The sequence below is a fragment of the Thamnophis sirtalis genome, unplaced genomic scaffold (genome assembly GCF_051295495.1).
Source record: "Thamnophis sirtalis isolate CommonGarterSnake01/CBP01778 unplaced genomic scaffold, rThaSir2_p1.2 scaffold_12, whole genome shotgun sequence".
Lineage (NCBI taxonomy): Eukaryota > Metazoa > Chordata > Lepidosauria > Squamata > Natricidae > Thamnophis > Thamnophis sirtalis.
In genome coordinates this window covers 47,039,600-47,060,450 of record NW_028261392.1, presented here as the reverse complement: position 1 = coordinate 47,060,450, position 20,851 = coordinate 47,039,600, and the positions used below count along the sequence as shown (strand labels likewise).

Below are 20,851 nucleotides of genomic sequence, written 5' to 3'. Positions count from 1 at the left end.
CCTTGAGAATTAAAGTTAATTTGGGAAATTTTATAAGCCTAGGACAACATTATTATTTCATCACCGACATTCAGAATCCAAAGGTGCCGAAATATTTTTGTTTGGATTTGCTTATGGAAACATTTGGTAAACTTATCCAACGAATGGCTATTGGACTGAGGAAATCTCGTTGTTGGAGGGACACAGGCTGACAGATGGGAGAATACAACTTAAAATTAGCTAAATCGGATTACTTCAATTTGTAATAGATATAGCTGAATAATGACTGATATGGATAGCAATATATATAATTTGGAACTGACTGATAGATTGATGAATACAATTGAAAACTAGTTAAACCTAATTGCTTTTTCTTGTAACAGATATAGCTGAATAATAATTGATATTGATAGTAATGTATATAATGTGGAGTTGATATGATAACTAACAATTGGATATGAGAAAACACCTTTAGACTATACATAAAGAGTATTAACTACAATAATTATCACTATTAAAAAACCAAATAAAATTCATACAATCAAATGTTAATCAATACTGGGAAAATGTTATGATATATGATATAATTGAATATTATGGATGTTTAGCTAAAATAGGATATGAGGATTTGATGATAATAGAGGATTTTACAAATAAGTAAATGAATTGCCAGCATGTGTTATGGATTAATTCTTTAGCATAGCTAAGGATGAAGGATGTTTAAATAACCATAATAATTAAAACTGAAGGTATAATGATGTTGATATGGTAAATATTCGAGTTAAGATATTTGAATTAATATGAATTAACAGAAGAGAAGCACCAAAACATGTTGTAACCAGTTGATATACTTCTTTTTTTTTTCATAGTAGACACTTGTGTTTTGTTTTGTTTTCCTGATTGTCGTTTTTGTCTCTTTTTGTATTATTTACTATCTTTTATTTTAATTTTTATTTTCTATTTGTCCTTTTTTCTTTTTTCTTTTTTTTATATTTGTTCAAGATTATTACTCCTACCAATATTTCTAAATAATAATCACAGTTAAATGAAAATGGATATATAATAATGCTTGAGTTAATATGAGTTATGTTGGTTGACTGTGGAGATGTACCAAAACTTATCTGTAATTGATTGATATATTAAGAAAGATGCTGTACCCGTTTTAAACTAAAATTAAAAAACATTTAATAAAAAAAAAACTGGCAGGAACCCACCCCTGATTCAGAGTAGACAAGTGAAGACTGGAATGAACCCAGACCCATGCCTGATGAGTGGACTTACATTTGTAGAATCTTTCTGTGTTAATGTTTACTTCAGGTGAGAGTCCTGAAGGTGGCAGGAGCTGAGGCCATTATAGTTCATGGGTGCCTAGCTGCAGATTGGTAAGTACCCATGCGGCCATCCTTTGATGGCTGGTGCAGCAGTTTTTGGAGAGTTTAGGAACTATACTGCTGGGGGCCAGAAAAGGGTCTTCAAAATGTGAAGAGATTTTTCACTGGAAGTATAGCTTGTCAGTGCAAGACAGCTGTACTTCTGATTGGTATGGTGTTATTGTGTATGAGTGAACTGTGATGTAGATGATGAGCTCTGTTTTATTATATCTAGCACCACTTCCTTGCTAGGTTTTGGCTGCTGACCAAAGAAAGTAGATAGCCAGTGGGACAATGGAACAGCAATGTGACATGTTGGAATGAGTGTTGTGGTGTTTGCTTGATATGGCTTCATTTTGTGCCATTTATGAGTCTTATATTTTGTTGCTTAGTATCACACAAAACAGATATTGTGATTTTGCATTGGCATGGGTGTGTCACAACTATGAGGGAGGGCAACACCAACAAGACTTGGTGTTCCACCTTTTTGTGGGACCTTTGAATATTGCTGGTGTGGTTGCTGGTGTCATTGTGATTGTGGTAATTGTTGGTTTATTGTTTCTGATGGGAACCAGTCTGAATAAAAATCCAGACTCTACTCCATTAGGTCGTATTTTTAAAAAATGGAGAATATTTGGGAGTGGGTCTTTTTATTCTTGTCCAGGGGAACAGGCTGTGCCATTAGTTCAGTGTCAGATCCTTCCCACAAACCAATCTAAATTTGAATGTTGGGCTATTGGTGGAGGGTATTGATGGGATGGTATCATTGATTTATTGTAGCTGCAGGGATCTCTATCTCTGGTAACACTTTTAGATAAAAACTGCAGACAAAAAGTACTCAAGAAGAAGAAGTCATTGCCTTGCAGTTGGTTTTAGAAAAGGCTGGTGCTTTAGGCTTGGATACTTCACATGTTTTAACAGATAGTTGGTATATTTATCAGGCTTTGACAGAGTTTTGGCCTTTCTGGGTCAGAGATGGGTGGACCAATATTTGGGGAGGGGGCTGAAACAGTCTGAGGAATGGCAGCAAATTTATACCTTAATACTAATGATAGAGGTCATAGCCTATTGGATTAAGGCACATTAGAAACCAGGGTCATCATAGGCAGTTGATTTGAATCAAGCAGCAGACACCTTGGTGCATTCTGCCTCTTCTACTGTCCTCACTTCTTCAGAATCTGAAGTAGAGGATCTTGTCTTTGATTTACATGATGTGGGACATGAAGGAGTAGGAAAATTTTCCTTCAAGGGAAATGATGGGGGCTCATTAACCAACAATGCCCTCTCATTTCTCATATTGTTGATAATTGCCCACTCTGTTTGAAAAGCATGATTATTCGTAATTGCAAGTCCCTGTCTTGCTTCAGAGGCAATTTGAACCTTTTGCAGTGTTGTATCTTGATTATATTGACAAACTCCCTGTGTCACAGAGAAGGAATAAATATCTCCTAGTAGTGATTGGTGGATTTAGTGGATGGCCACAGGACTTTCCTACCAAAAATAATGCAGCAGTAATTACAGCCAAGAAGCTGTACCAAGCGTTTTATAGATTTAGTACTCTGTTGTGGCTCGGCAGGAGCCTTTGGAGCTGCTATCAGACTCTGACAGCGAGGGGCCCTATGAGTCAGGCCTGGAGGAGGCAGAGGGCCCTGGAGAGGATTCTGACTCTGAGCAGGGCTCAGAGAGACTAGTTGGTCCCCAGGTAATGACTGAGCCTTGGATCAGTGAGAGAGGCTGACACAGAAACCTCCTGTGAGTTGTTTCAGGATGCATGCAGGATAAGGGCTGACCGACGTAAGGAACAATTGAGGACTCACAGGAGATGATAATGAGCAGCTGTTGCTCGTTAGGATCTCCTCCTGTGGATAAAAGATTGATGGTGCCACGCCCTGATTGCAGAAGTCAACGTTCCATTTCTGTTCTAGTCAACATTCTCCGTTCGTGTGTAATCATCAAGAAAAGCACTTGGATAAGTGACTTGATTTATATACTCTTGTTTTCCATCGAGAAAAGCACTTGGATAAGTGATTTATATAATCCTGTTTTGTAGCAGTTTATGAGTTAGGACTTTTGCCAGAGCATTTATCTGTGTTTATTTTGGGACTCGCAGCCAGCAACAGCCGGGACTGATAAAGACATTCCTTTGAACGTTCTGTTTGGCTTTCATTTCTGAATGGACAAAGTGGGGGTCAGAACAGTACTCTAAGAATTTTAAGTAGTGATAAAGGGTCAACTTTTGCATCAGAAGTCATAAGGAAAATGACTAATGCAATAGGAATTCATAGGAAGCTACACTCTAGGGGAGACCCTAGAGTTCTAGAAAGTGGAACATTATAATGGAAAAATTAAGAAACTATTGAGGAAATTAGTTAAAGTAAATGGGAAGGATAGGAATGAAAAATTCCCTATAGTTTTGACTGCTTTACGGAGTTTCCATCATTGTGGATTCAGGATGAAATAGAACAGCAATGGTTGATGTATTAAAAGATAGGGAAGAAATTCTAGAAAAGGTAAAATAAGAAGTTGAAACAGGAGGCATGAGTAAGAAGTTGAATGTTGAATGTTTGCCTACAGGATCTAAAGTCATGTACAAAAGCTTGATACAAAAAACATACCCTGGTGCCATGCTATAAAAGGCCTTTTGTCTTTAATGTATTCCAACTGTGAATTATCTTTTAAATAATTAAAAATGGGTACACTATAGTCAGATTAAGCCCATTTCTGATTATGTGTGTATATAATTCTTTTTTTCTTTTAGAAACCAAGCCTTCTCTATCACAGATTAAAGTGTTGAATACTAGCGCGGGAAATACAAGCGCGGGAATAAGGACTCCCTTTCTGATTGGTTCCCGGGCGGAGCCGGTTCAATCCTCGCCCTGATAGGTCGAGCTACTCGACGCCCCATTGGCTCCTCGTTCAAACCCGGAGGTATAAATGTTTGGCGCGAACCACGCCACGTTGAATCGTAGTCACTCTGTTCTAAATAAAGGTTGCTGTTTGCATACCCGTTTTGTCGCGTCCTTCCCTTCGCTCCAAGATGCAAAACTGGCGACGAAGGTGGGATTCCGATTCCCGCGACCACGGAGAAGAACAAGCCAGCTGCCACCGCGTCTGAACCAGCACGAACGCTATCCTCAGGCTGAGAACTCCGGCAGCGAACGCAAAATTTTCTCCGCCCTCTTCCTCCCCCTCTCTGGCTCCTCACCACGATGGCCTCAGCGCTTCCTCCTTTCGCGCCATTCGGATCCGCCGGAGAATCATGGGACGGCTTCATGGAGCGTTTCGAGTGCTACTTAATCGCATCGAAGAACCAGGCACAGACCGACGAGGAGAAATGCAGCTTCTTCTTGTCCTGCTGTGAGCCTTCCATGTTCGCCTCTGCGAGAGCCCTGGCCACCCCGAGGCCAGCCTACAAACTTGGGTGGGACGAGCTGATGTCCAGGCTGAGGAACCACTACGCTCCCTCACCCTCTCTGATCGCACGCCGCTTCACCTTCCGCCGCCGAGTGCAGAAGCCCAACGAATCCATCAGCCAGTTTCTAGAGGCTTTGCGCACAGTGGCCGCCCAGTGCGATTTTGCAGACCTGGAGGAGAACCTCGTGGAGCAGTTTGTATGCGGGGTCCGCGACGTGCATTTGCGCAGCCGCATGCTCCGGAACCACAAAATCACCTTGGTGCAAGCCGTGGAGACCGCGCGAGCAGCGGAGCTCTCCGAACAATCCACGGCCGACATCGAACGCCTCCAGCTGAAAACCCCCGCGCAAACCGCCGCGGGGCCTTCCACCCAGACGAACCTCGTCGACGATCTCTCTCCTGCTGAAGACGAGGAGGAGGAAACCGTCGGACAAATGAGGATGCAGCCGAAGCGGAGGCCACACCAGCAACCACCGACGCCCGCTCAGCCAGTCTCAAACGCACCTTGCCGCGGATGCGGCGGCCGCCACAGCCGCGCATCCTGCCCGTTCCGTTCCGCCGTCTGCCGCCGCTGCCGAGGAGAAGGACACCTCGCCAGGGTCTGCCGGGCTCTCGTGCCAGCCCCATCGTTCATGCAGCCCAGCGACCAGCGCCAGGCACCGCAACGCCGCCAACAGCCACGTCCTGCGAGGCGAGCTGAGGACTGCCACTCAACCTACCAGCCCTCCAGCGCCGACTGCGTGGTCTACCAGGCTTCCCACGTTCCCGCCGGCGATCGCAAAATCAGCACCGCCGTCCGACTCGAAGGTCAGCTTTGTCGAATGGAGGTGGACTCCGGGTCTTCCCGTTCTCTCCTATCTTGGGCCCTGTTTTCCCGCCTTTGCCCCGGGGTTCCCCAGAGCCGTTTGCGTCCCGTCGGGGTCTCCCTCCTAGACTACCAGGGAAATGGGATTCCCACAGCAGGAATATTCCACATCCAGGTGGAATACGGAGACTTTAAGGGGAAACTCCCAGTTCTAATCGTCAGGAACGATCTGCCCGCTCTCCTTGGGTTGGATTGGTTTCCCGCCTTGGGCCTCACCATAGAGGGGGTGCACAGGGTAGTCCCCCTCACCGTAGATAGCGTTCTAGATGAGTTCGCAGATGTGTTCGATGGGAAATTGGGCTGCTATAAGGGCACCCCCATTTCCCTCTGCCTCGATCCCCAGGTCGCTCCCATTAGGCTGAAGGCACGCAGGGTCCCCTTCGCATTGAGAGCAAAGGTAGACGCTGAACTTGATAAGCTTATAAAGCAGGGGGTAATCGAGCCCGTAGATCACGCCCGTTGGGAAACCCCCATAGTCCTCCCGGTCAAACCCGACGGATCGGTGAGAATATGTGCCGACTATAAGTCGACCATCAATTTGGCCCTGCAGGCAAATCCATATCCGGTTCCCGTAGTGCAACACCTACTCCACTCCTTAGGGCAGGGCCGCATTTTCGCCAAGCTAGATATGGCACAGGCCTACCAGCAGCTTCCCGTAGACGACGATGCGGCTACAGCCCAGACCATCGTCACCCACCGCGGGGCCTTCCGTTGCCGCCGCCTCCAATTCGGCGTTTCGGTTGCCCCGGGGATTTTTCAGAGCCTCATGGAGCGGTTGCTCCACGGGCTCCCAGGCGTCGTTCCCTACTTCGACGACGTCCTGGTCGCAGCCCCCAGCCACTCGGAACTCCTGAAAACACTGCGGGAGGTTCTCACACGTTTTAGGGAGGCAGGACTGAAACTAAAGCGCAGCAAATGCGAAATTGCTGTTCCCAAAGTAGAATTCTTGGGGTTCCTCATTGATGCCCAAGGCATCCACCCCACTCCTTCCAAAGTCGCCGCCATCAAAAACGCACCCGCACCCACCTCTAGGGCGGAATTGCAGGCGTTCCTGGGGCTTTTAAACTTCTACGCCCCTTTTATTCCCCACAAGGCGTCGCTAGCTGAGCCGCTACACTGACTGCTTGACCGGTCAGCGGCCTGGAAATGGGGTAGCCGTGAAGCGCACGCGTTCGCGGCTATAAAAGACATTTTGACCTCGTCGGCAGTCCTAATTCAATATAGCGATAGGATGCCCCTAGTTCTGACTTGCGACGCCTCTCCCTATGGTATCGGGGCGGTCCTGAGCCATGCCCTCCCGAACGGCTCAGAGGCCCCCATAGCTTTCTATTCCCGGACACTCTCCTCCACGGAGCGGAACTACAGCCAAATCGATAAAGAAGCCCTGGCTGCAGTGTCCGGCATTAAGCGGTTCCATGACTACCTCTATGGTAGGAATTTCACCCTTGTCACGGATCACAAGCCGCTCCTGGGGCTACTGGCAGGCGACAAGCCAACCCCCCCCATTTTGTCTCCCCGCATGACACGCTGGACGGAGTTCCTAACGGCGTATTCGTATACGCTGTTATACCGTCCGGGTAAGCAGCTAGGGCACGCAGACGCCCTGAGCCGTTGCCCTTTGCCAGAGACGGACACAGCCCACGTGCCCGCGCTCTCTATTTTGTCCATCGCCGAATCCGACCTCCCCGTCTCTGCCGCGGACGTCGCAGCTTGCACAAAGGCTGACCCCGTCCTATCCCAAGTAGCTTCATGGGTTTTGAGGGGGTGGCCCGCGGAAAAGGTAGCGGAAGGATTCCGACCATTTAAAGCACGACAAGCCGAACTCGCCCTTCACGGGGGTTGTCTTGTCTGGGGGGATAGGGTAGTGATCCCCACAGCCCTGCGGGCACGAATCCTGCCCGCACTCCACAAAAACCACCCAGGCATAGCGCGAATGAAAGCCTTAGCCCGTAGCTATGTGTGGTGGCCCTTGCTAGATTCGGAAATTGCAGACTACGTAGGCCGATGCAGGATCTGCCAAAACTCTAGGCCGAATCCCCCCACAGCCGCCCCTCGCGAGTGGGAAATCCCTAGAGGCCCATGGTCCCGTTTACACATTGATTTTGCAGGCCCCTTCCACGGCCGAAACTTCATGATAGTAGTCGATGCCTACTCCAAGTGGGTGGAGCTGGTAATCATGACCTCCACCACAGCAGAGAGTACAGTGAGGGCCCTTCGTAAGATGTTCGCCACCCATGGGTTACCGGATGTGATAGTCTCAGACAATGGGCCCCAGTTTACCTCCACCACGTTCCAAGAATTCCTGGCCGAACAAGGAATCAGACACGCAGCCACAGCCCCTTATCACCCAGCTAGCAACGGCCGGGCGGAGCGCGCAGTTCGCTCAGCCAAAGAAGCTTTGGGCCGCATGGACCAGGGCGACTGGCAAGAAAGAGTGGCGGCTTACCTCTTGAGCCAGCACTCCATACCCTGCCCAACGACTAATAAAAGTCCCGCGGAGCTCTTGATGGGTAGGAGATTGCGAACCCGCCTAGACAGGCTCCATCCACTTTACGCAGGGGACCTGCCGAGCAACCTGGGGGCCCTCCCTTCCCACGCGTTTAAGTTAGGGGATCCTGTATGGGCCCGCTCCTTTTCTGGGGATCCACGGTGGGTTCCCGCAACCATCACAGCCCTGACTGGCCCCTGTTCCTTCAGGGTCGGCCTGGCCGACGGAACACAATGGAGGCGCCACGTGGACCAGTTAAGGCGACGCCTCCCCGCGGAAACAGACGGCCCGAGCCTCTCAGACACCCGCTCTCAGCATGAGCCACCCTCGATGACCTTCCCCCCAACGGACCGCCTCCACCCGGGGAACGGGGGACAAGCCGATACGAACTTTTCGGACAGACGCGCCTCACCCGGCTACTCCCTTCCTCGAAGCCCTTATCGAGACTCTGAACCTACACCCCAACCAGACTGCACGGGGCCACTGTCGGACGCTCCTGTTGCCACGGAGACGCCACCCCGGGCAAACGGACATCGGGCACCGGGCCTGGAGCCAGCGCCATATCTCGGGACCGCGTCGCAGATTCACCGCCCCGCCACGGACACACCTCCGCCGGCGGTTTCCCCCCCGACGACAACCGCCGGGGAGCCACGAAGGTCGGGACGAGAACGTCACCGTCCCACCTACTTACAAGACTATGTTTGCCCTTCCTAGGGAACTCTTTGACTAGGGGGGGAGGGGTGTTGAATACTAGCGCGGGAAATACAAGCGCGGGAATAAGGACTCCCTTTCTGATTGGTTCCCGGGCGGAGCCGGTTCAATCCTCGCCCTGATAGGTCGAGCTACTCGACGCCCCATTGGCTCCTCGTTCAAACCCGGAGGTATAAATGTTCGGCGCGAACCACGCCACGTTGAATCGTAGTCACTCTGTTCTAAATAAAGGTTGCTGTTTGCATACCCGTTTTGTCGCGTCCTTCCCTTCGCTCCAAGATGCAAAATAAAGAGATATCATGCATCTTGTCAATATTTTCTAGGAAGAGGGGAAACTAAATGTACTATAGCTTTTAGCTTTTAGACTAATATGTCTCATGATTGGAGGAGAGGGATGTTTTAATTTCTGGAGCCTGTGTTGGGATTGTCAAATGTTTGCCTTTGGGTGCAGAGAGCATTGGAGTAGAGACAGTGACAACTGTCTTTTTGAATATTTTAGATATTCAATATTTAGATGTTGCCATGAGCTTAATTCTGAATTGCCAGCTAAACCTTTTAATTCCTCTTTTAAAACACCAGAATCTTATTTGATAGATCTTCACCACAATGATGATGGTTTATGGTTATGGGCTGATCATACTATTTTTCCTACTCCAGAAATAGTTTTGGGCTGTGGATCTTGTATATATTCTTTTGCAGGGAACTATGTAAGTGGTTCACGTAATACAGAAGTAAAAGATATTATTTATGTTTCTAAAGGTTCCCCTATTAGCATGGGATCATGTGACCTGTTTTTATCTTTCTTTGACCTTATAGTTATTTTCCTTTGTTTTGTTTGGGGTGGGGTGGGGTTACTTCTTTTATTTTGTGTTTGGTTTGTAGACAGAACTCTTCAAACTACTCAAGTTACACAATAATTTTAAACTAGAAGAAGAATGTGTTACAAGAATTCTTCACCCAATACCATCGCATTGATTTCAATCCAATTCATTCTTTTATCCTCCTCTATAGGTCTAGCATATTTCAGGAAGGATCTACAACCTACTACTGCCTACTAATATTCTTATTTTGATTTATTCTGAATATAATGGTAACTGGGAAACAAATTAGTGATATAGAGTTAGTGTACACTGTTTACTAAAGAAGCTATTAATATGTCTGATTGTTGGTATTGTCATTTGAAAGAGAAAGGAATTAATTAAGGATCAATGGTTAGCCTGTGATGGAATAAGGATCATTACTGAACAATCTCCAGAAAACACTATATTTTGCCCAGGATATATATAATGGTGGGGCAACATTTCCAAATATCCAGTAAACTGTTTTGGCTGATGGGACATATTGGAAAGACAAAATCAGAAGTGTGTAATATAGTCAGTTATGGAGGGCTACCCAGTGTACTAATTATAGTGAAGGATTTAACCAATGGTTTAGTGATGTGAGAAGACTGAATCCACACTGTCCTTGGTATTTTATCTGAAAAACATAGAAATGATAAGGGACTGTTGCTCTTCCAGGTCTTATTTGAGTATGTGCTAAAGGAGGAATTAAACTCTGTCTGGGAGTTGGAAAGGATCTTGTACTCTTGCTTATTATGTAACTCCAGTTTCTGTGCACAATAATCTACATTTATCCACATTCCAATGAGACATAAATGGTCTTGGTCTGATGTTGGTGACTTTCTAACCCGAGTATTTCTTCCTGGCTATCAGCAATTCCAGCAAATTAATACAGACCACTTTGTTCATAAGTTCTCTATACTTTTAGAAACAGGTTTGAATGCTACTGGGAATGCCATTATTGATCTTCAAGAAGAGATTGGTTCAGGAGAACCCGGAAGCATTGCAGCAAGAATGGCTGGGGAAATAGCGAGCTCTGAGGAGCTACACAAAAACCCAACCGGCATATTGTCATCAGGAGGTCTTCAGACCAGAAACCTTCCTGAAGGGACAGTGAAGAAGGAGAGGCATTTTGGAAGACCGCAAGGAGCCAAGCAAGATTCTCTGCAGGAAACAAGCCCTCCACATCAATGGTGGGGGTGGCAGCCATCTTCCAATGACTGCTCTGGAGCCAGGTTAATCGGAATAAGCTTGGAGCAGGAGCAATGTTACAGATGGTGTTGGGACCAGAGAAAGGTTGGCTGACTCAAAAGTAAAGAAATTTAAATTTGGAGCTTAAATTTTTTTCTAGAGCTTAAAAGTAGCAGCTAATTGACACTTGGAACACTGAGGGAGGGGGGGGGAGGGGGAAGCAGATGATTAAAATACTAAGCACAAGAAGATTTTGGTTAATACAATTGGAATTGGAGAAATTTAAAACAACAAAAAGGGAAGATTTGGAGAAAAAATAGCAAATTCTCAATGTGGATTTAAAGTTTTTGATTTCTGGTAACTTTTGACAAGTTATTAATTCAATCATATCATGGGATTGTAAAAGCCACCTACTGGAGGAAAGAAAGTACAGCAAATATGACGTCGCAGTGACACGATGGTTAATCTCGGGGCTCCGAGACTGCCACCGAAATTCCAGCCACAGGACGGTGCAACTGGAAGAGACAGTGATAGGAAGGGGCATATCCGGCTGATCCCAGAGACACCCACAAAGTATCTGGTGATCTAGGAATAGCCCTCTTGTCAGCGGCTAGGAAGAAGCCATTAAGGCTGGTGAAACTGCTGACAGCTTCAGAAGTGAATGTCCAGATGAGAGCATGTCATTCATGATGAGATTTTTACCTTTTTTCTGATTTATGAGAACACCCTAAATGACTGATAGGAGAAGAGTTATTTACACAGGTACTCACTCTGAAATTTTTAGTCCTGGAGAGAATAGATAACTGTAAGGGTAAGCCTGGAGTGATCTTGAAAGGCTTTCATTTTATAAAAGTTTTGAAGTTATTTTTCTTTTGTTTAGAGAGCTTTAACTTTACAAGAAGTCTTGAAACTATTTCTTTTTCTTTTTTTGCTGGTGGCAGTGTTTACTTCTTTTTGCTGTGAAGTTGGGTGCTGTATCTGGTTGTTTTCAATTTTTGTTTGTTTTTTTTCAATTGGATTATGGCATAGAAAAGATTGAAGGTTTTTATTTTCTTTTAAGATTTTTTTTTTCTTTTTCCTTCTCACATTTTTGATAGTAGATCCACCCACTGTCTCCATTTTGCCTTCTTGTTTTACTCTTGGCTTTTTTTCCACAGAATCTTCTTCCCTTTTTTCGGCCTTTTTGTTTTCTTTTTCTTTTACCTTTTTACTTTTTTTAACCTTTGATCACTTCATGGTCACTCTGGATTACAATTAATTTTTATACCAAGTGGATTTTAATACAGAAAAATTTGAAGATGAGTAAAAGAATAATAACCACTGGCTCTGCAACAACAACACCCACCCAGAGTGGAGTGGAGTACAGTGCAGTGCAGTGCAACACTTATAAGGAAATAATTATATTTGGGATTTCAGTCCACTCAAATGCCAGAAGATGAATGAAAAATCAGCTTCACATAATACAGGTAAAATTATGATAAATGTAGAACTAGAAATGTCCACACAATTCCTATTTTGAGTATTCCTGCTCTTTTATGCAACTCTAAAGAAAATACAAAGCATTAAAAGATCAACCGAGTTACAAAATCATTATGTGTCACAGGTACAAAAAGGATGGAAAGGGATTTTGGTTATATTTATATTCTAATAGTCAAAATGTACCAAAAGGGAATCGTAATATTGGAATGTTTGAATTATCAATAGTAGGACAGGGTTTTAAAATTAAAACTAATCAAAGGCAAATAGAAAGAAAGACAAAAGTTGTATATCTTTAAAATAAAGAGAAAGGGGAAAGACATTTTAACTAAAGATGGTCTGAACTTGTGGAATGGAGTTGATAAAACAATGCTGCGAAGTTAAGAAATTTTTTCCTGCCCTCTGGCTGCTAGGTTGGGGTCTGACTTATTCGGTTTTGGAACCCCTTCATCCTTTTCAGGGGGCGTAGCAGACCGGATGCGTAACCAACCTTTCCTCTAATTTATGTGTGGGTTCCACTTACGCAGCCAGGGCAATCCCAATATAAGGGGTTGATCCATCCCTGGAGCTACAATAAAACTTATTGTTTCTTGGTGGGTTCCCATCCACATCTCAATAGGTTCAGTAACAAAATGAGCAGGGCTCCCTCCCGCAATAGAGCCATCTAATTGGCAAAATGCAATTGGGATTTTTAAGGTTTTTAGTTTCAATCCCAATTTCTCTACTATTTCTGGGCTCATAATGCAGTGTGTACAACCAGAATCTAAAAGAGCTAGAATTTTCTCCTGTGCGCCAGAAGAGGGCACTCTAAGCTCAACTGGGATAGTCATGGGTCCTGAACCGGAACTTATCCAGCGTCCCTTGTCATCAGAGTCACTGTCTTCCCAAGAGCTGGGGGTTTCGTCTCCTCCCTCCACAGGGTTGAAATGCTGAGAAGGATCCTCCCCTTTCTTTCCTCCTGCTGGGAGGTTTCTCCAGCCTCTTCTCCTTCCAAGGGGGTGGGGTATTTTGGCTCATCTTTACTCGGCAATTCACAGCACGATGCCCCTCCTTCCCACAGCGGAAGCACACAAAAGGCTTGGGTTTGCTTGCAAATCCACCCTTCCCCCCTTTCGGAACTCTTGGGGGGGGGTTGGCAGGGGGGGATTCTTCGCCCTCACCTTCCCCTTTGTAATTCAGTTAGCTAGGTCAATTTCCACATCAGCGGCTGCTTCATACCAAGGTTGCAATCTACGGGGAGGACTTCTGTTCATACAATGCTGGTAAATCTCTTTGTTTAATCCATCAGCGAAATGGTCTAGCAATGCTTCTTCAGACCACCCCCTCATGTAAGCTGACAGCTCCTGAAATTCTTGTACATACTCAGCTACTGGCCGTTTCCCCTGCCTAAGAGTTGTAAATTTAATTCTGGCCCTTCGCTCTGTGAGGGGATCATTAAAACGTTTCCTCAAAGCGGCCATAAACCCATTAAAGTCTCTCAAAAGTGGGGAGACGGCATTGTGCAACCCCACCATCCAATCTGCTGCTTTTTTCTCCAAAGCCATCAATATAATTCTTACCTTAGCTTCATCAGAACCCAGTTCATTGCCATACATCTGCATATAATTCCACACTTGAATAAGAAATAGGCCAAGCTCTTTTGGTTCTCCCCCATATTTTAAACTTAAAGGAGGAACCTTAGCCACCCAGCGTCTGTGAGCCCCCACCCCTCTTGGAATGTCTCTAGCCACAGGGATCGGGGTCAGCGCTGGGTCATCTTGTTCAATTCCCCCTTCGGCCCCTCCAATCTCTTTCAGGTCAGGTAAGGTATATCGTCTCTCTGTCTCTGCCTCAATTCCTCTCTCCATTCCACTCTCCCGAGTCCGGCATCTCTCCCACACCCCTTCGAGAAGTTTCATGGCTTGGGACATCATAGGATTTTCCTCCTCAGGATCTTGCCAGTCAGCTGCTGGTTTTCTGGGTCTCCTCACAGTAATCCTAGTCAACAGTTCTTCAGGATCCTCTTTCTGTCCCACTCCCCAAGTCCACCTGGGTCAAACAGATTGTTCCTCTACCTGCAGGTCAGCCAACAGCTCCATCACCGAAGGGCCTGCGGCCGCTCCCATATTGATCACTGCCCTGGTGGGACATTCTTCAGTGTTGGGTGCACCCCCCCTTGGAAGGTGTCAGCTCCGGGATGGGTGCAAGGTGAGATCCAGCTTAATGTCATGGCTCCTTCACTTAATAATCAAGAAAGAAACCACTCGACTCCATTTTTCGGAATTAAGTGTACTTTTACTGATTATAAGTAATGAGAAGCTAAGCAAAGCTGGATCTGAGCAAAAGAGCATGAAAGCATTAGATATCAATACATGATTCATTCCCCTCCCCTTGGTTTCCCAGTCCATAGTCTATATCGTATATCTCATAATCGTATATCTCCACAGCTGTCAGGTGGGAGACATCTTCAAAAAGCATCATCAGGTTGGAACGCTGGACAGTTGGCCTTGGCGGGAAACTCCCCTCCTTCCACATGCACAAACGAATGGTGTGAACAACTCCCAATTAACAGTCCTCCTGTACAGATTATTTCCCTCACCCAAATACCACGCCCTCCCTCCCTGTTTCATGGCAGCCGAAAAGCAAGCAGCAAAACAGAGGCTGACACACAGGTCTATTATGATTGGAAGGACTAAAACGTATTAGAAAATAGTAATAGAAACAAAAAAAATTCAATCTAGCAAGGCAATGTGACACAAAATAACTATGCAAGTTAAGCACAGGTCTATTATGATTGGAAGGACTAAAACATGTTAGAAAATAGTAATACAAACAAACAAAAAATCTAGCAAGGCAATCTGACACAATATAACTATGCAGGAATATTAAAATAAATGGATGAAACATCATAGATGTGCATAGATGTTTTAACAAAATTGTTTAATAAAATCTATTCCAAACAATTGACTACATGTGTAATTATTCCCACCCCAAGCAATGTGAAAAAAATTGCAATGATTACATACAATTAGCTTGATTAATGTCATGTTTTAAAAATATTTTTTCAAATAGTGCACCAACAGAATATACTACAAAATGTGAAGCTGTTTTGATGTAATTCAGTTTGGATCCAGAAAGGCATTATGAAAATTGAATAACACAACCCAATAACACAACATAACACAACCCAATAACCTAGCACAATATCACAACATAACATGCTCTTTTTAGCGTGCACTTCCTAATTGAATGTTGCTAAGATGTAAACATGGATGTCAGGGCAAGCTGAACCTCCCTGGGGTTGTTATTCTAGAAAGCAGAAGCAACTGCAGAATCCTACTTCCTAGCTTCCATCATCCATAATTGTATAAATTGCCCATTTATTCTGATTCTTTGTTATTGTTTTATTATTCACTCAGACATCAATTTCAGAAGAATCTTCCCTGCAGTCCAACAACTACTCAGTTTACTCAAGAATTTTTGATGAAGAACTGCATACAAAGCTTTTTGATAGTTCAAGTACAGTGACATTTCCATCCATAATATTTTGGACATTTTCAAAGCATGGAAGCAGGTTAATGAAACAAGATCAACCCATGCTTTCGCTAATCCATTTCTCCCCCAGCAAAGTGTGTTCCTCTCCATGCTTTAAATTTTTATCTCTTATTATTTGCCAGTTTGCCAAAAAACAATTTTTAAACTGGCCAGTAGTTTCTTGTTTAAAAATTAAACGTTTCAGTAGTCTGGTTCCAGGCAAACTATTGTCCGTGCACAGCCCATAATCACTCTCTGCCCCTTTAACTGATATTTATTAATTTCTGCATGCCATTTCCTAATGAGGAACCAAATTAATATTTACTCTCACTTAAAAATTAAAAATCTCTCAAAAAGATTTATTTTATTTATGAGACTTTTAAGATTGCCAGCCATTGAACTTAATTGATAGTTTAACAAAAACACCTCCCACCTTCCCTGCTTTTATTTTCCAGCCAACTAGGGAAGGTCGCTCCTGAAACACTTTCTCAACTCCCATCCCTCCTTTGGACTCATTTCTCTTATCAGATCAATGACAATGGAGAATGATTGTAATCAAACCGTAATCATGCATCCATTCACGACAATAAGGTCATTACAAGATAATTTACTCATGGAACACTTTTTTTAAAACACAAACTGTGTTTATGATCAGCAACATGAATCAGCTTTGAGACCACTTAGAACAGACCCATAGTCATTATGGCTGCCAGGAACTCTTGAACTATACCAGGCAGACCAAGGCCGAAGTGGATGTTGAAATTAACGGAAGGGATTCCAGCATCGACTCTGACATCATCTTTATGTTTTCCACTTTCTATTAACATACTGTAGTTTTATAGATTTTTTTCATTTTCTTGTCCAAATTCTATTTGGATATTTTAACATATTATTTAACAATTCTCAGTCATTAGGATTCATGAATAGTGCTCATATTACTCACTCAATTTGATGCACACTATGTGTAAAGTTACAAAGGACAATCTGCCCACAACCCCAAAATGTGAACATTACCACCAAAGAAAATCATACAAAAGAGCATACAACCTGCCAATCTAGAAGGCAATTAAGTTTTCATTTGCTTTTCCTAGCAACACACCTGAATGGAAAAAAGTAAAAAATACTGTATATATCTTTGGTTTCATTTATTTTATTCTTCCAAACTCAGCATGATTAGCAATAAACCTCTACAACTGGTAATTGAAGAATAATAAGAAGAATAAAAATTAAGAATACCATCTCTATTTAATAAACCATGAAGCCGCAGAAGAAATTGTTCCCATTATAGGATACTTTGCAAAACATCTAATTTAATTTTTATTGAATGTCTAACACTAAAGTGGTAAAGATGTTTTTATTAGATTGTGTGTGTGTGTGTGTGTACATACATACATACATACATACCTGTATCATATTAAGATGCAAAACATATACATTATTACTGAGTTGGAAAAATGCAGTTATTATATTCATACACACACATACATATTTATATTAGCACTCTCTAGTACTCTAAATTTGTTTTCCTCTTTAAATCCAAAGTGTTTCAGAGAAAATTATTGTTTCAAGATCTGTATCTTGAATATCTATATCTGATGTTACATTCTCTAACTACAGCCTTCCACGTGGTTAAACTCCATTCTTATAAAACTCAGCATGACCAATGTATCTGAAACAGGATGGAAGAAGCAGAAATAGGTTAAAAACCTATGTTCAGTATCTGGTATCTCCAACTATAGTCTGAAACGTCAAAGAGTCATGACCAAATAGAGGCAATACTGAACTAGAAATTTGCTACTTATGTTTCTTCCTTAAAAAAATAAAGCAGATTAAAGTTTTGAGGGAACATCAAAAGTTCAGTGATAAAATATAAACTTTACATGCAGGTTCTTCAGTTTTAGGAATCTCTGGCAACAAAGAGACAGATAATAAGGAACAAGTAGTAATTTGAGCCTCTGTTGAAAACAATGTTTATAGCATTTTTTATTTATTGGTATGAAGAAAAACAGTTATAAATAATGAAGAGTGTAGCATTTTCTTTGGTTGTGTTGAATTGCTAAAAACATCAAGTCAGATTATGTCAATGGTACTGAGAAACTGCAACTGTAATAGCAGAAGTTAGTATATTCAGTAATTTTATTAGTGGAAAAACAGTATTACTTTAAGGCTTCATTTGCTGCTTCTAATGGGCTACATTTTATTAACAAACGTAATGACTAAAGGCTAATCCTGATTTGAAATGATTGATGGTGAAATGCACAGACTCTGTCCAATTAAATAATTCACAACAGTTTGGTTATGCAATTATTTTATCCCTTTTTCTATTTGAAATAAAACTATCAGAGAAACTATTGGGACCTTTGAATTTGAACATTCCTTTCATGCAAGTTATGTCATATTTGTGCAAAATGGCTTAGCTGAATCTACCCGACAGAATCTCTCATTTGTTTATGCTTTCCCTGATAAATGACTTGCAGCCTGCCAGGAGGAAAAAGCATCTTACTTTTTTTTTAATTTATACTATTTTCATTTCTTTCGCTGTTGTACTCATTACTGTGATTAAGTCACTCAGGGATGTTTCAGGTTATTATATGCTCAGGTTATTCTTAAAGAACAGCTCTGAAGCTTCCATGTTCAGAACCTTATCCATATTCACTGAAAAGAAAATTCCAACATATCTAGGGGGCTTATTCCTAGTTTATATGTATAGACATAAAATTTAAGGCTCCATGAACTTTAAATTGCTCTAGTTTCTTTTCAGTAATTAACTTAGATTTGAGTCATGCATATTTATATGTGAATAATGACATTTTAAAAGTCCCATAATATCTTTCATCATACTTCATCTGTAAAGAAGTATGAATTTTCAAGCAAATTGCCATTAAAGGAATAGCCAAGAAATGTTAATGTCTTGAGAAAGTAATTAGCTTTATAATTGTTTATATTTTATCCTAAATTAATATCTGCTAAATGTTGTATCAGTAATTGTATGGAGTTTGAGGATAGAATACAAGAGGGAGGGAGGGAGGGAGGGAGGGAGGGAGGGAGGGAGGAATGGATGGATGGATGGATGGATGGATGGATGGATGGATGGAAGAAAGCACCTGAAATACAAGATTTACAATATTTTACATGTTTCAATAAATTAATCATAGGTGCACATCTAATTAATCATATATGAATAGCACACAGTATAGCATATTTACTCATACTGGATCTGCCAGTGGGAGCAGATAAACGAATAATGAGTTTTCTCTGTGTTTATTGTGATATCCACACCAAGGACATCTACCTGTCTCCTTCCTGAACATCCTAGAATCAGAACCCATGCTATTGCCAGCTTCCAATTCATGGCTTATTTTTAGAAATTAGTCAGGTTCTTGGTAAACATACTATGGAAAGAGATTTTGTGATTGTTGTGCCAGTCTTGCTGGTAGGAGAAGTCACATGGAAATAAATGAACAATACAAGCTGTCTCATAGTTGCAGATGGAATATACTCAAACTTTATTTGTGGGATGGGACTGGAATTTTCCTTCTCTTTGGCGTATTTCCCGTGGCACGACAAAACCGCGCTACGCAAAATAGCGGAGATTAAATCGCGTCGCTAAAGTCGCGATGTCATCACCGCGCGTCATCACCGTGGGACAACAGCGCGGTGACAGAAGGGCGTTCTACATGCTTCGTTCTTTCCCTCCAAAGGTAGCCCTCCTCCTCCAGCTGACAGCGGCAGCGGGCACGGGGCAAAGCGGGCTGCCCAGCAGCAGCAGCCTGCGGGAAGGGTCCAGCACAGCCACGGGGGGCAGCAGGAAGCCCGCGGGGGGCCCGAGCAGGGCCGCCAATGCTGGCGGCGGAGGAGGACGCAGCTGAGGCTCTCCCGGGGCCGGCGAAGCGGGCTTGCCCGGCAGAGGCAGGCCGCCCTCTTCTTCCTCAACAACATCTCCTTGGATGGGCGGCTGCCACCACTGGGCAAGCCCGCTTCGCCGGCCCCGGGAGAGCCTCAGCCGCCGCCGCCGCCCGCCCTGCCTCTTCCTCTGTGGGAGGCACCGGCGGCGGAGGCCACCCGTCCAAGGAGATGTTGTTGAGGAAGAAGAGGGCAGCCTGCCTCCGCTGGGCAAGCCCACTTCGCCGGCCCGGGAGAGCCTCAGCCGCCGCCGCTGCCGCGTCCTCCTCCGCTTCCTGCTGCCCCCCGCAGCTGAGCTGGACCCTTCCCGCGGGCTGCTGCTGCTGGGCAGCCCGCTTTGCCCCGTGCCCGCTGCCGCTGTCAGCTGGAGGAGGAGGGCTACCTTTGGAGGCAAAGAACGAAGCATGTAGAACGCCCTTCTGTCACCGCGCTGTTGTCGCGGCGGTAGGGTCGTTTTTTTCTTAGCGCTTCAGACGCCGCGGATTTGCCTCCGCACTTATGTCGGCGCGGATAAGGGCATCGCGGTTTTGTGGTGGAACCATATTTCCACTATATTCATATGGATCTTATTTCTGATTGTTTTTCTTAACCCACAATTATAATATTTATAGGCTAAACATCCTTGATAATTCTGAAAATAAGTGTATCCCGATGAACATAGCATTGTCTTTGACTTCTCCCTCTGATGTAAAAGAAGCTGCTTTGTACTCCGGGGTCATTGACTAAATACCTCTCTGATTTTACATTACAATAATTCCTCTTGCCAAGCCTTGAATTTTCCCTCCTACTTCAAGACCAGTTGGGCTGTTTGCAAAACATTCATATTCTCTTACTGTGATGCTAACTATAAGAAAATAAAATATGAAATAAATGAAGTTATGGCATATGCTTATTGAACTTGCCCTGTATTAACCATAACAATATTTCTAATTTTTCCCAACATTTACAGGCTACAATTATTCAGATTGCCATAAAATGCTATTTCATTCCTAAATATTATTATAAAAAGAAGTTAAGACCATTATAGAACTATTGTAACAATTGTAACAATTGTAACAGCTATAGGACTGTTACAGAACCAACCCGAATCTGTCTAAACTGT

The 20,851-nt window shown here is 43.7% G+C and overlaps 1 protein-coding gene across 1 annotated transcript; it reads left to right on the top strand.

The window, feature by feature from the left end:
* The first annotated feature begins 4,572 nt into the window (after window positions 1-4,572).
* LOC148043321 (uncharacterized) lies at window positions 4,573-8,601 on the top strand. The gene is made up of 2 exons (XM_087726217.1): window positions 4,573-5,570; window positions 8,326-8,601. The coding sequence occupies exons 1-2, from the start codon at window positions 4,622-4,624 to the stop codon at window positions 8,373-8,375; spliced, it is 999 nt and encodes a 332-aa protein (XP_087582343.1). The 5' UTR covers window positions 4,573-4,621; the 3' UTR covers window positions 8,376-8,601.
* Window positions 8,602-20,851: the final 12,250 nt, after the last annotated feature.

What these genes read in the sequence shown, in the direction of transcription:
- LOC148043321 (XM_087726217.1), top strand. Translation starts at nt 4,622, where the DNA reads ATGGAGCGTTTCGAGTGCTACTTAATCGCATCGAAGAACCAGGCACAG. An exon ending in CACCGCCGTCCGACTCGAAG is followed by an intron (nt 5,571 to 8,325) that starts GTCAGCTTTGTC and finishes CTGTTCCTTCAG; the next exon opens with GGTCGGCCTGGCCGACGGAA.